Source organism: Ambystoma mexicanum, chromosome 4q, assembly GCF_040938575.1.
Source record: "Ambystoma mexicanum isolate Mex_15411 chromosome 4q, UKY_AmexF1_1, whole genome shotgun sequence".
Lineage (NCBI taxonomy): Eukaryota > Metazoa > Chordata > Amphibia > Caudata > Ambystomatidae > Ambystoma > Ambystoma mexicanum.
In genome coordinates this window covers 255,643,178-255,659,034 of record NC_090928.1, presented here as the reverse complement: position 1 = coordinate 255,659,034, position 15,857 = coordinate 255,643,178, and the positions used below count along the sequence as shown (strand labels likewise).

Below are 15,857 nucleotides of genomic sequence, written 5' to 3'. Positions count from 1 at the left end.
CTATCCTTTCCTAACCACAAACTCCTCCTGTCTTAAGTGAACGTGACATTTCATTTGGTTAATTCTTGGGAAGTCACTGGATCACCTACTGGCACACCTGGCTCCTCAGCTCGTCGGTGCATATTTTGTGGCAAGGAAACACTGGAAAGTGCTAAGCACTTAATCGCGGAATGCAAAAGCTTTAGTAACTCGTAGGGAGTCTTGGGATCGCTATATGTCAGGAAATGGCATAAATGTGACCTATCCTGTAACCAAGCTGCAAACGGTCTTCAATCCACACGCCTCCTCTGCGGTGCTTGCACTTTATTGACATGCAGGGTCCCCACCAGTTCTCTATGTCTGACTTGTGTCTCTTTTCATGCCTTGGGAACGTGGATAGCCTTATCCAACATGATCTCCTTTTCTTGAATGGACTTGTCTTGTATTTTTCTCATAGTTTTTTCGGACTGTAGGCATGTCCCGATCACGTCCTCTGCACCAATTCCAAACTCCCATAGAGCCGCCATGTCCCTGATTCTGATTACGCAGCCATCTGCAGGTTCTAAGGCGTCCTGCTTTCTAGTCTAGCATCTTAAGGTGCTTGCTACAATCTTTTCCTCATTGGTGAATCTCTTAGCCATTCTTTTGCACACTTCATCCCTATTATCTGCCGCTAACACTAGCTCAGGGTTCATTCCCACACATTGGGCCTCATTATAACAATTGCGGAATGGGTTTAACGGCGCCGGTAATAGTGCCGGCGCTGTTAAACCTACTCCACAATATTACGAGGTTCCCTCGCGGGACCCGCTGTGGACGTCTGGTTTATCCAGACGTCCACAGCGGGTTCTTCGAGGGAACCAGGGAGCTAACAACGGGCCCATTATGAGTTGGCCCGTTGTTAGCTCCCTCCCCATTCCCATTGAGCCCTATGGGGGCTGAAATGGCGTCAATAGCGCCATGGCTACCTCCAAAGTTTTAATGAGGCCCATAGTCTGTGCCCTTCTACTCCCATGGAAATGTAGAAGCATTGCCGTTTTTTGTTTGTTGCTGGTGCTTAATTTCCCCCTCCCATGGACTCTACATATGGGGTGAAACAGAGGCAGCCACTGTGCCATTGGAATCAATGGCCTACCTGGCGTTGGTAGAAAGGGCAGTGTAGCGTTGCTCCTTGCATGTTGTAGTTACTGTGCCGACTCGATTCTGCGATTATGTAACACTACCTTAGGTATAAACTTAATGAAAGTGATAATTCACACAGGTAAACTTTGCCCATCTCAGTAAGCTATGTCTTTAAAGCATGCATTATTCATTTATCTCAGCAGGCAAGAGCTGCTCTGTGCAGCTGCCGCCCTGTAGCTCGCACGTGCTAATAATATCCGTGCCCCTGCCCTGAGCCACCCTCGTTCCCATGCTCAGGACCCACAGAGATCTGGTTCTTCGTGCGAATCTCTTGGCGTCCGGCCTGCCCTGATAAGCCCCACTGGGGCACTCCGCGCTTTGGTCCGCTCCTGGGACAGTCAGAGCATGAGTTTCGGTGACTTTACACAAAAACATGCCCATGAAGCGAATAAGCGATATAGGAGAGCAGTGGGCATGTGGTTTAGGGCCAGCGAAGGGCAACATTTACACATTGCGCCATGTCTGTGCTCGCATCAAAGGATGGCTAGCTGTACTGTACCCTGTGGACGGTGAGTCTGCATTGGTGGGAGTGAAATCTCACAGAAAAGAAACCAAATGTTGGTGGTGGATGTAGAGTTGAAAGCAAAAAGGGGCTGCTTTGTATCTGGAGCATCTGGAGTACCTTTTACACACTGCGTCCCTGTGAGTAAATGACTACTGCTCGCCAAGAGTAGCGGATGAGGAGTTGCTAAAGTTCCACACTACTACTAAACCACTCAACAGTTATACCTCCTTTCCCTCTTGGTAGAATGGGCTGAGGGCAGGCTATGCTCTTCAGGAGGGGTGTGAGCTGGTACAGAACCAATCCAAACAACAATAGTACTGTGGTCTAGCCAAGGTTCTATAACAACATGATCTTTAATTGAAAAACACCACTGGCCCACCCCCATAAGGGCAAAACTCAGGGAAATCAGACTTGGGTTTGTAGACATGGGTTCTCAGGAAAAGATTTCAGCAGTAAAATGTTAAAGCTAGTGAATGTCTTTCACAAGGTTGAGAAAGGGGCTTAAAAGTCACTGGGGTACTTTAAGGTGGACCGGGAAAACAGGACATCTTCATGTATCTTTAGTTTCTTGTCTGTGCCGCTCGACAGTGTCGAGCAAGGCTTCTAGGTGCTTTAGTGCAGTCCAGCGTGCTTTAGTAGAGTCTTGAGATGGTCAAGTCGTATTTTCCAAATGGTGAGTCGGTGTCAAGAAGGTTTCAGGCAACGGCTCCTGTGTGGGGTGTGTTGGCGTGGCAGCACTGCAGGTCCTGTTGCAGATCAAAGTGAGTCAAGCACAGTTGAGTCCACTTGAAAAGCATTTCAAAGTAGTAAACTGGGTTTAGTCATCTGTGAGGAGTCAGACAGAGGAGATGGAGACATAGGTGGAGTTTCCTCACAAGTGACCATTTATTAAATAACAAAATGTGAGACAAACGCCTGTCTTTCCCTGCCCTAACAAGGAATTCCCTACCTATCCAACTAAGGCTAAAGGAAAAGGACCTAATGTCCAAAAATATCTGTCCCTCACATACAACAAAATCTTACAGCAATTATTTGACTGTTTAAACTCCACAAAATAACATGCATTCAAACATAAAAGTTATAAACAGAAATTCTTGTGGCCAGGGTTGGATCCCCTTCCTCTGGATCAATTCACAATGTTTCAAACTTAAGTTCAGTTTCAGAAAAGTTCTTTTCACTAGACAAGTTCCACTCCAAATAGGATACACAGTTCTTTTCATCCAATATGTTCTTCTCTTGGCAGACAAGGTTTCTCCTTCTTAAGACAATTGTTTTCACAACTTTCTGCTTGGGAAACCAAAAGGACGCTCTCTTCATACATCAAGTTGAAAGGTCAAGGTAAAAGACCAATCACTTTTTATCACATTGCATTTCTTCTTCATAAGCAACACCTTGTTCTGAATGGTTCATTCAGAATGTTATACTTTAGCCAGGATGGTGATGCAACAGCTCATCAAAAAAAGTAGTGGAATTGCCACTTCTGTTTCACCACAACCTTCCACCACATACACAGTACAACAAATCCTCTTATTCCTGGTCCACTCGCCTGCCAGGACTAACCACTGCCTGTCCCTTTCCTGGTTTACTCGGCCGCCAGGATAAAACTGCTACTACTACAATGTGTACTTTGCGGTGAGACTTGTTCCAAACTTTCCACACTTAAATCCTCAATGGGGAAAGTTGAACGATCAACATCTCCTGGGTAAGTCTTTTGATTTGCAACACAATTGGTTTACAACTTTTTCCACAAACAAACTGCACAAAATGAAAATGATTCTCGCATTGCTCTGTTTGCCACTGGCAATACAGGTTACAGTTCTCAGCCCATTGGGGCTCTGCCCTACAAGGAGGGCTTTTCTCCGATTTCTTTCTATGCAACTTATTGGCTGCTGGCAATATAGTTTACAACTTTCTTCCATGGGGCAACTTGTTCTGGGATTGCCACACTTAGATTGCCTTGATGTCACTCTCAGCTTTCTTTGGCTTTGGCAGTACAGGTTATAATGTCCGCTTGTTGAATGTGCCTCTTTAGGAATCTTGTATCCCCTTTATTTTTTAGTACCCCTCTTTGGCTTTGGCAATGCAGGTTACAATATTCCCCTTTTGGATATTTCCCTTCTTGTAAGTCATATTCACTTTGCTGGAATATTGCCCCTTTTTGGCTTGGGCAATGCGGGCTACAATGGGCCTCATTAAAAGTCCGGCAGTAACCCTGCCAGTGCTACTGGCGGGTTGCCACCAGATTTGCAATCTTTATCAGCGCCTGGTTTGCCGGAATCTCCGGGGGACTATGACCCGGGTGTTCCGGGAAGCCGGGGGCCATTAAATGGTAATCCCCATTCAGATTCAGTGGGAATGGGGAACCCTGTTAATAACAATGCTGGTGCTTCTGTGAAACTCTGCCATTCCGCCCGCCAGGTCTGATGAGTCGTACTATGCCAGTCCAGTAACAACGGTGCCAGTAGGCTTACCGGCGCCATTGTTACCAGACCGGCATGGTCGTAATGAGGCCCAATGTTCTCCTATTCGACATCGTCCTTTTGGGAGATTGCATTTACTTTCATTCAATTTAAAGGTTTGCTTCCCTCTCCTGTGGGACAGCTGGCCTCGCTAATGCTTACCGCTGTGCGTCCTCTGCATCCTCCAGGCACCTTGACCTCCGCCACGTTCTCTGCACGGCATCCCACAATCAGGAAAGCAGCGCTGCCAACCTCTGCTTCCTCCTGCTGCTCTTCTTTGGCCCACACCTAAAAGGCCATTAAATGTTTGCGTAACTTAGCCTTGGAATCTAGTTCCTTAGGAGTGCATATGGGGCTATCGTGTGGCAACACACGATTTCGTTTCTCAGCCCGCTCAGGTGTGGGTCATTACAACCACTAGACTGCTCACTACAGTTCGGCAACTCTGGACCCCTCTTCAAGTCCATAATGTTCTAATTTGCTTTTACTTAATTTAATTGTGCAATAGCACCTGGAGCATTCCAAGTGCCGAATGGGATTACCACAAAAAATGATCTCAGGCCCAAATAATCGGACATACTCAAAGAAAATGGCAAGATACTACTTTTTTATCAGTTCAATACAGTAGGTAAACCTGGTGAACAAACAGATTGTAGCTCACACACTCTCAGCGCATTTCAGTTACACAAAAGGTTTTATACCACTTTATACGTCAGCTATGTCATCCTACGTGGTAAACAGTAAAAACCTATTGGGAGGACGGATTGGTTAAGGGAGCATATATTACCTATAGTTCATATAAGTGTTAGTATTATCACTGGCTGCCCCTTATCTGGTAGGCACACCTTGAACAACCTCTAACTACGTAAAATACAGATAATAGCATAATAGCAGCAGTGGACAGGCTTCTGCAACAATGTATGGCCCACCATTAAATAGGCACTCATGATTGGTTGGCACTCTCTTACCAACCTTGGACATTTGGCTCGTTAGCAGCATGTAAGCAACGAAGCCAGGTGCAGGGGAACAACGTCAGACAACTGCCTTTCTTAGCTAATTAGCCTACCATCCATCAGTTAGGCCCTAAGCCAAGGCTTCCTCTTTTTTATTTGACCTTGCTGGTTGGTCTCTTCCTCTGAACTTCAAAGCGAGTTAAGGTACATTGCTATCTTCGTCCAGAGCTTTATGAATAGGTCTTGTCTTCTGGTCTTGTGCCACGTGTGAAAAGAGCATGAGTTTATCCATTCTGTCCTTCTATTTAGTGCTATTTGATTTAATTATATTGGGTGCTATTATTCCTCTTGTATTCTGGAGACTTGGTTGCTCCGCCCTGCAGGCACTTTCTGCATCTTTGATTGTTCAATACTTGGCGCTCATAATTATTCACTCCTTTACTTCATCTGAGAGAAATATGTTTTACGTACATGGCTTATCCTCTTTGACTCCTTTCATGCTTCTCAGTTGCTTCTTGCTGTGGTATCCCTGATCCTGAGCTAAGCAAATACCCTTTGTTCTTGCCCACAGCTGTATTCCAGCGCCTGTCAGCTCTGCAGCCTTGGTCTCTCTCCTCGAGGCTTCTTGCTTACTATCATATGATGCCGATGTCCATTTTCTCAACGTGGCTGCTTTACTCGCGTTATATTTCCTACTTTAGCAAGATTCTACGTCATTTTATCTACCTTGTGTTTCTGTGTATAATACATCTACTACATTTCTTATCATTTATCTTCTAAATGTGTATGGTTTTCTTCGCATTCACATGTATATTTACTTCGTTGCTTCAGTTACATCTTCATTCTTCAGATATCCATACATCAGGTTTAGCGTGTCTATGTGTCTTCTCTCTATATGACATCACTTCTCGTCTGTCCGACATTACTTATAGTTCTTCTATATCCAGTGATGTCTGCAAGCTCATGTCTACCGCATCAGTTTGAGGATACATTAGGTATGGTTGTCTGCGTGCATCGCGTCTCTCATACCTTAGATATGGTATTGGGATAATACCAGGTATCATGCACAGTGTACTCTTGCTGTTCTTCCAATTTGACAGAGGTGGGGGGGTGGGCTTTATAGATGACGCGCACATCTGCCTATCTACATAATCCACTCTGTTTGGAAGATTTATCTGAGGTATTTTTAAAGAGAGGTTTTAAAGGGAGTAATGGTTTGCTCTGTGGTTTATAATTCACACATAAGGTAGGATTATAACTGCTAAGAATAGTTGCATTATCTCCCTGTCCCTTTTAAACACCGTTTTCACATATACAAGAAGGGATTTCATACTTGCATCTTGGATAAGCCCGGGAGGGGAAGCGCTACTTTGACAACATGTCATTAAATATTCAGTCATTAGGGAAACCTCATCCTTAAAAGAGGATGAATACTGCGTCTCCCCTGGCGGAGTCACCACATTCCCATGGCAGCCTTCTCCTCCCATGTGATCCTCCATCCTAATACCACCCCCAGAGTCAGGATCAGGTAGCGGCTGCCTTTCCCTGGCCTGGGAGGAGACTTTAGGCTGGGATTCTGTGATGACTCTACAGGATTCATCACACATCTTTCTGGGCTTTTCAGTCACTGGGAGACCCAGACCAGGCTCTCTGGGGCAATGTGTTCCCTTTCTTCGGACCTTCCCAAGCAGGAGGGTTTATAAAGGTTACTGGGGGGTTCTGGCAGCAGTAGGCCTTGTCCATCCAGCTGTTCATTCCACATAGGCCCTTGAAATGCTTAAGGTATAGAGCTTGCCTCTTCCTTGGAGCCCTCTGTCTTCACCCCTATGTCAGAGGACTTTGGGACAGACTGAACACCCAACAGAATCTCAGGTGAACCCTTCTTGAAAAGTGTTCCAAAGATTAATCAAATAAGGCTAGGATTTTGCCTTGTGTAGGTAGGATGCTACCGCTGATTGCTCCACCACCTGCCTGTTGTTAACGGCCATGGCTCCTATAACAAGCACCCTTTGCCTTCTAATGTCATATTCAGAGTGCCTTGTCTGCAGGACATTGGGTGGGGGACATAACGTTTTGGAGCACTAGCAAAATCCAAGATGTGAGACCCCTCTGTGGACAGAAACTCTCCATTGAGCTATTCTAGCTCCATACCCTTCCTCTGTCTACATCAAACAGTCTCCAGTAATCAACATCGTAGTGTGAGGTCGCCATTGCAATGACAGGACTCTGTTTGAAGCACCAGTTCCAGCAGTTATGTTCAGAAATACGCATGTTAACATAGAATCTGCCCTGCTGCCACTGCAGGGCAGCCGCTGGGGATGTCACAAAACGGTCACAGCAAGGTACCTCTGTGCATTATGTTTTTGCCATGGAGTGTTATGAAAGTGGGGTCTGATTAGCAGACCCCACTTTCAAAAACAGAATTACCAGCATCATATTATTATTACCAATCTGCAAGCTCAGCCTATTTCACCCTCAGAGGTCGCATTCTGTCACAACCCCCCCACCCCGCGCCTGTCTCCTATTGCCCCATGCAAGGAGGGCCTTCATTCGGACGAGCGGCGTGGTTCAGAAGACCCCCAGTTAAAGAGAGATGGCGTGTGACGGGAAGAGGAATTCAGCAACATTGCAAGGACATAATGAAGTCCCTTTCTGTCTCTATATGTAAACAGAGACAGCAGATTTTGCTCTGAGGGCGAGGCAGATGCCCCTTAATAGCGGAAGTTAATGAACCGTTCTTCTGGAAAATGCCCAGGCAGGATTCGAAAATGTGTAGGAGTTTTTTTTTTTTTAAACCACGCCATCACCATTCCAGCATTAGAAATGGAGGCGCGGAGTGAACCTTTAATGGAAAACATTCCCAAAATGTAACCGTTTCTTTTAGGTAATGAATACTGAATTAAAGCTAGCTGTGTTACCTCCAGGATTTGAGAGGAAGGGAACAAACTAGCTAGAATGCTACCTGTCTTTATTTCAAAACGGTGGGAAGTCATGTCTCTTTTCTCTCTCCGCTGTACTTGTATTATTATTTTCTGCTGCTGAGAGGCTTTTGGTCCTCTTACTGCAATGCTGCTGACACGCCTATTATCTTTTCCCATGCTCTGTTTTGAGCAGCGAATATCCACCTTGACATTTGGGAGGGGGTAAAGGGGGGGGCGGAGGTGTGGGGGATGTGTGTGTGTGTGTGTCGCGCAGTAATGCTCTCCGGAATCTCCATAACCTTCTGCAATAAACTATTACAGCATTCGTAGCATGCCCCTCTCGATAAATAGGTACATGTGCTCAGTGACTGCTTGTTTGTTGTGTTTTTCAGCTTGCTTCCTTGATTCCATGGCAACGCTGGGACTTGCTGCATACGGCTACGGAATCCGATACGAATTTGGCATTTTCAATCAAAAAATCATTGACGGTTGGCAGGTAGGTTAACGTTGCACTGGAAAAATAATGTTCTGGCCGTAGCACTTATGCACGGAGCGATGAGAACCAGACAAAAGGGCCTCGATACGCGACAATGCGCAAAAAAGGTCGGTTCTCCTTTTAACAGTGTCCTAATTGTTCTGTTGGCAAGGGTGAAAGTAGTTCATTTGAGGAGGAAACTTGTGTGTTCGTCGTCTAAAACCACGCTTTTATTTTGTCCTACTCGGGCTGCGAACATGTTTTCTCACTGACTTGCACATCAATCGAACGTAGTTAAAAAAAAATGTATTAACGTCGTCTGTTAAGGTTTTCATCAAACCTTTCAAATAAAACATAAGACAATACAGTCAAGAAAACAATACATTGTCATGTAACATCGTGGGTTCTTTTTACAGACTCAATTTAAACAGTTTTTACTCTTGTTAACATGCATACTTTGATTACATATGTAGTCATGATAGCGTATTATGTGCCTATTACATTTTGATTGACAGCTTAACATAGAACAATCTCCCTTTCTTCCATTGGTCTTTGCCAAAAGTAGTCGGCGCAAGTGAAATCAACCCCCAAAGCCTCCTGTTCTAGTTTCCTCTGCAGATGGGCAGTTATGTTATTATATGTTATGTTAAAGCAACTTCTATAGCACACGGTCACCCAGAGGTATCTTGGCGCTAGAGGACAAGGCAAGCCAATACAAAGAATGCTCCATTTAAAACAGATATGCCTGTGGATGAATACATGTGAGACTAGCCTCCCACCATTTCCCCCAGTGATTACAGATCGTACAGTCTTGGGTCTTGCAAATCAAGCGACAGCTTCTTATGGTGTTGGGGGGCCAGATTGGTGTTTTGGGATCCCACCATCATTTGTCCTTAAATCTTAGCGGGGGTTTAGTGTCCCAAACGCTCGCAAAACAACACAATTCTAGGTTTATTTGGGACTGCGACCTTACACGGAGTGTCTTGGTGTGGGCGATATTTGCTAGGCATCTTTCTCTGCACTGCATTGATCGTGGTAATGAATGGACGTGTTAGATTTCATGTGTACAGTATAGCCTCGCACTACTGTGGGGTGTCTGGGTGTGCAGCGTCGCTTTGTTCCCTCCCAAAAGGTATTAGGGAAGGGGCCCGCGTATCAGGGTCACCTGGAGCGTAGCCAGGATGGTCTAACAAGCGCGGCCTGAAGCTGATGTAGTTGGGCCCACTGCATTGACATTAACATCTGTAAACACCCACACACTGCTGCTGAATGGGCATTTACAGATTTTGAGTGGGCCTTGCCCGCTCAGGCCCTACCCTGTCCATGCCTCTACCTGGAGGCGGGCAGCAGTTCACTTCAAGGGTTGCACCACGTGATCTCTTTGGGGGACCGATCCGATATACTGCCGTGCTGTGCCTCCACCTAATCCTCGTAGTGCCTGAATAGGGACCGCCCCTAATTTCACATGCGCACTAGTGAACATGCAACACCTACCTTTACAACTAGCGGCACAAGTAAAGGCTCACTCAAGATATTCACTGTGGCCTGACAAATGGAAAGCAAAGGCACTCATGAACTGTAAGGCTGTGCCCTTCCAGCCTCACGTGTGTCTCACAGCAAGACTTTGCCTCTGATATGATATGATATGATATGTTATTTATAATGCGCTTAATACCCAGAGGTTTCTAAGCGCGGACCGGGGTTTCGAACCTATGGTGCGCTGTGTCGTCTTGTTTCCAAGACGAGCGCTTTGCCCCTGAGCTATCATCCCGAGACAAATGGACCTCTCTAAATGGAGAGGCAGCATGTAGCAGGACCCTCGAGATGTAACGTATAGGGCACTGGGCTTGTGAAGTGTAGCACACGGGAAAAACGCCAAGACAGGGGGTCAATGCAAATAAGAGTTAAACAAGTGACATGTTTCCCTATGTATTTTTTTTTTTTTCGGGGGTTTTACTATTTTTTATTCCAACAAGTGTGAAACTCTGTACACATCAGGTCCAATTTATTTCAGCTCTTTCACTGCCAAACCAGGGGGTAGTGACTGCTTCAGCTTCTCTGCCTTCTCCTTGTCTGTGATGACCAGAGTGTAGAGGTACTCGCTGCAGCGCACCTTGAACTTCACATTGTCCTTGTTCCCTATGTATTCTTGAGCATTTTTTTTTGTTAAACTACTCATAACTGTTTTTCTTTCTTATTGTATTTGAAATCATTAAATACATGTTTAACAAAAAAAACAAAAAAAAACATTGGCATGCACAGTTCAGTGACTTGAACATGGGAATTCCCATAGAGCATAAACTGGCTTATTGGTCACTTGATTAGTCAGCCTCTCAATTGGTGGCTTTGAAATACCCCGGCTCTTGGCTCGGCTACCAGCCGCTGCACTGTGAGGCCCATTTCACGGGTCTCTCTTTCTTGGTCGCAGACTGAAGTCCACTCCTTCAGGCTCAGCTGCTTTTACTCAGGCTTCAGTTTTTTTCTTTTCAGCCGAACATGGCTTCCCAGGTCTTCTTCGTGGCCTGGCTCTTATGCTTGTATCCACACTCGCTGTGCAGTTTGCCCGTCCAGGTTGTCTAGGCTTGTGGCAACTGCCCGCTGTGGGATGACTTTCTGTAGTGGCTCCTTTCTTCGGAGCTTCAAGTTGCTTGGCAATGCTGACCCTCCGGCAGAGGGTATCTGAAAATGCTGCGGTTTCCTTCAGAGTGCTTATAGGCTATAGATCACCTTTTTTCTGAGAGCCCTCAGCCTCTCCTTTTGGTTGCTTCTTTCTTTGCCTTCCTCTTGGCGTGCTGTCACCACCATTGGTTATTCTTTTATAAGCTCCTGCTTCTTGCTTGGGGTGCACTCTACAGACCGCTTGAACCAGGAGTATCAGCAACACTGTTGGCTGGGTTTCCTTGAAGCAGGCTCTGTGTGTTGTTTGCGCGCAGCAGCCCTGCGTGAGCTTCGTTTTGGCCTTTTACAATGTGAGGTAAACATGTAAACCTGAGGCCGGTTAAAACGGGTTTGCCAAAGGCCTCAGGATGATCTCTGGCTACAACTGGATGTTTCTAAAAGATGTTGACTTGATCAGGTAGTCATCATTTTCAGTGTTGTGTTATTAACATGGTGAACGATAAATCTATGCAAAATGTCCCTCGTGCACAAAAGAACGATTACGTCCAGTATTTAGTTATTTAGTTCTTGTTTTTTTGCACTCAGTTCCTGTAGCGGATTTAGGTTGTTCACACATCAAAAGGCAGAAGAATAAAGGGAGAGGGGAAAAGGATGTCCTGCAACATATAGAATTGTACATGGGTGACTATCAACTACTGGGAACTATTCCACTCAGGGGTTAAGGATCGCATCTGATAGACAACGAGAGCAAAGTTCGAGTTGTGTTTGATGTGACCCTGAACTCCGAGGTGGAATACTTTAGCTTTGTTGATATTCTGTATGTGGCAGGACATCCTGTTCCCCTCTTTCTTCATTCTGCATGGTGATGTATGAGTGAGCTGAAGATGCCTACAGGACCTTTCAGTGCCCTCGCTTCTTCTCCAACTCCTTCTGTCCACCTCTCCAGTTAGCTCTGAAAGAACACTTAATCCTACTCCCGCTGCCTTCTGCCAGAGGCCGTGCCTTTTATGGGGATTTGGCTCTGCCTTCCTGCCTCCCTGTGGCATAAGGGAAATCCAGTGTTTTCCTTGGTAGCTTGGATTTGGAAAGGGGAGGTTGGCTTATAGGCTCCACCCTTGGTGTTGGCTGAGAGTTCTGAAGTGGGACCTTGGGTTGGCTGGCCTCTCCTCTTGGATGTTCCTCTCTCTGCCTTGTACAGCTAGGCCACACCCTCGGTGTGGACGCTGTTAGGCTAAATCCAATCTTGGGAGATGACCGATGGATTGCTCACGTTCTATCCCCTGGCTCAGGTACCACTCCTTCACCCTTTGGTTTTGTTTCGGATTTCTGAACATGTGCAAAAAGGCCCGGCCAGCTCCACAGGATTACCGAACCTCGATTCGCTTAAAGGAGCAGGAGTGCATACAGTGGCAATGTGACAAGACCCTATCTTCCACACATGGCTTGGTGAGGGTAGGCAGGGCATCCTCCTCATACCACCCCCAGGCCCAGTATCACACGGCTTGTTGCAGCCCCAGTTCCTTTGATCACCTCGCCATCTAACACCAATTTCAGGTAAGGAACACCATCACAGCTGGCATTCAGGGATATCATTTCACCAAAATGCCAGGGGTAGCAGAAGTGACATCCCATGGCCCAACACCTCTGATGACATCACAGGAAGTGATGACATTTGATCCGATCCCCAAGTGACATCACAGGAAATGAGGACCCACAATCTTTAGATGTGTCTAATACCCGTGTTTCTAGGCACTCTCATTTCAGCCAGATATAAGAACTGAGCCACAGAAGGAGGTGAGATTTGTCCACTATCACAAATTTGGGGAATGTCATTTTCCAGATTCGACGTGGAGCCTATATGTAAAACATACATAATGCAGTACTTGTAACAGGGTAACCGAAATCTCTAATGCAGGCTACAGCTAGTGTATGACACATCTATAGATCAAAGGACACAGAAGTACTCGTTATCTGTAACATTGATGTGTTAAACAAGCCAAAAAAGCACTGACCTTGGGAGGCGTGCACTGTCCGTTCACCCAGGAGCAAAATGCTGCACGAGGAAGGCCTGAGAATTAAAACATTGACCAGGATTTAGTAGCAACCAAATTTCCTGGTTATAAATGTATCTATGAGTCAGCTACCACTACGATAGAAGAAACCCATTGTGCGGGTGTAAACCAACTGAGGCCATCTGTCTCTGTGTGCATTTATCTTTAAGTTATGTGACAAGCAACAACATCTTTGTCCCCAACAGCCCAGAGCCAAACATAACACCTTAATGTCCTAGGCTTTGATACATGAGTCTTCTTCAATTTTTTTTAACAGGGTGAGGTGTGGGAAGGTGGGGGCCGGACTTCCCTCAAGAGCAGGAGTGGCGCTCCACGCATCTACGATTCTCAGAGCTCTATGTCTGAGGGGCGTTATTCAGTGACTGCACCCAGGACAGGTCCGTGAATGAAGCTTTCACAAAGCCCTTTCCAAGAAGGCGTTTGAGTGCAGAGTGGTGTCACCCCATGGTTCTCTCACTTCTGATTCTCTGTGTCCAATGCTTATTTTCTTAAACAGTGTTGCACCAGAGCAGGGTCCTGGTCGAGTTTGCGGCCCCTCTCCACCATTCACATCACACTTGAATGTGTTCAAGGTGAGTAGAGCCCAATCAATGGCGTAGCACAAAACCTGGGGGGCCCCCTGCGAGCCATGTTAAGCCCCCTCCCAAGTTCCTTAACAAAACACAGGGCACGCCACATCCCATGCCGGCCCGGACCACCACATGTGAGCAATGTCCATCATGAATTTGCTACTGTATGGGCATACACTACTCCAAGTGAAAGAAGTAAACATGTTTTTTAATCAAAGCGTAAATGTTTCACCTAACGTAGAAAGAAGGGGCCGGTGCCTGGTCCCAAAGTATACCAGCCACCAGTGGCGGGTGGTGAGTTGTTTTATTGGAGGGTGCGGATATTTGCCACAAATATGGGATTGCGACCGAGCCTATTGAGGGGGCCCGAACTAACGAAAACAGGTTGGGGGGATCAGGGGGATTCTCCCCCACCCATGAGAATTTTTTTTGAATAATGGGTTAAAATGGTGCATTACACAGCACACTTTCTGTGAAAATTTGGGTAGAAGGCCAGACAGTGTGGAATCGGTCGTGTAGCGTGTAGGGTAACTCATGGAAAAAAAGTATAATAGATGCAAGTCACCAAAAATGCACAAGAACACACACACAAACACACAAACGCACGCACGCATGCACAAGAACACACACACACACACACACATATACACACACACACACACACACACTCTCTCTCTCTCCTACTCACCCAACATTCACTCACCCATAAACCTCTCACGTCCACTTGCACTGCATTCTCCACACAGGAACGCACCAAGCCACCCAGAACATTCAAACACACACACAACCACATTCATACTCATTCACCCAGAAGTCACTCACACATACACCTTCTCTTACATCCACTCTCACTGCATTATCTGCACAAGCACACACCCACCCAGAACATTCAAAGACACACACTATCACATTTCATCCAATTCACGCACCACTCACTGACCCATAGCACATACATACATCTGATAAGCACTTAAGACAGGCAAACTACACGTCACATTTTTTTTTAAAAATGCCTTTTTACCTGTTTTTCCAGCTGTGGCCCATCACTCCAGGCCACCCTTGGCTCCACTGTGCTGCTCACAAAAAGGAACCAGGAAGCTGGGAGAGCTTCCTGGTTCCTGTATAATAGCCACAAGGAGGCCAGAAGAGAAGGTGCTTGAGTTGAACATGGCATGTGACACGGTCAGCTCTAACCCCTACTGAGTGCTTCCTTCTCACGCTGCAATCCCTGGCCCAGCCTTCACCCTGGTGGGTGAAGACTGCGCAGGGGCACCTCCAGACCTGGTGTGACAGGGCCCCCGTTACTCCAGGAGTTTTAATAAAAAATAAAAAATACACAACATTAAAAAAACCTTTTATTTACAGGGGTAGCAAGGGAGAACACAGAGGTTGTGGGTGTGACCCCTGGCGTCCCCTAAATGACATCCCTGCTGCCATTTCTCCCACTTTAACTCTGCTGTCTGCCTTAACCATCTTAAAGGGGCTATGTTGACTATGCTGCCCTTTTGACAAGTCCCTGCCAAGCTCACATGTGTAGGTGACATTGCCCAGTGCATCCTACCCATGCACCTCTTGGGCCCTGATTCACACAGTGGGTTGCAGCACCCTGCCCCCTAGTCCTCCATCTCCAACCTCTAGCGCCTGGCGGGGCACTTCATCAGAGTAGGCACATAGCGCCTCATTACAAGGTTGGCAGTAACCCGCCAATGCTACCGGCGGGTTGCCGCCAACCTCGTAACACTGTTCCACCATCTGAGGTCCTGGTGCCACCGGGAAACTACGGAGGCCCTGGATGTCAGGCGGCAGAAACTGTAAGTCCCCATTCCTGTGGAGTCCCATAGGACCACATAGGAATGGGGGCACAGAAGCACCGGCACCGTTGCTAATGGTGCCTCTGTGAAAACCATGCCTGCAGGGGCCGGTGCTCCCGGCTGGTTAGACCTGCGGCCTCTGCAGGCATTCTCGTAGTCTGGCGGTCCCGAATGTTCTCAGTACGTTGCTACTGGCACTCTTATTTCCAGACCACCAGACTTGGAATGAGGCCCATAGCCTTTGAGAAATCATTTTGAAGCAGAAATGCTAACATTAATCTACTCATGCCCTTTCACTGTAGAATAAATAAC

At 46.5% G+C, this 15,857-nt stretch overlaps 1 protein-coding gene across 1 annotated transcript in view; it reads left to right on the top strand.

The window, feature by feature from the left end:
* Window positions 1–15,857, top strand: part of LOC138467651 (glycogen phosphorylase, brain form) — a 760,591-nt gene that overhangs the window by 220,233 nt on the left and 524,501 nt on the right. Inside the window, exon 4 of the mRNA XM_069607828.1 lies at window positions 8,392–8,495. Coding sequence (XP_069463929.1) covers window positions 8,392–8,495 — 104 coding nt within the window. The remainder of the gene's footprint in view (window positions 1–8,391; window positions 8,496–15,857) is intronic.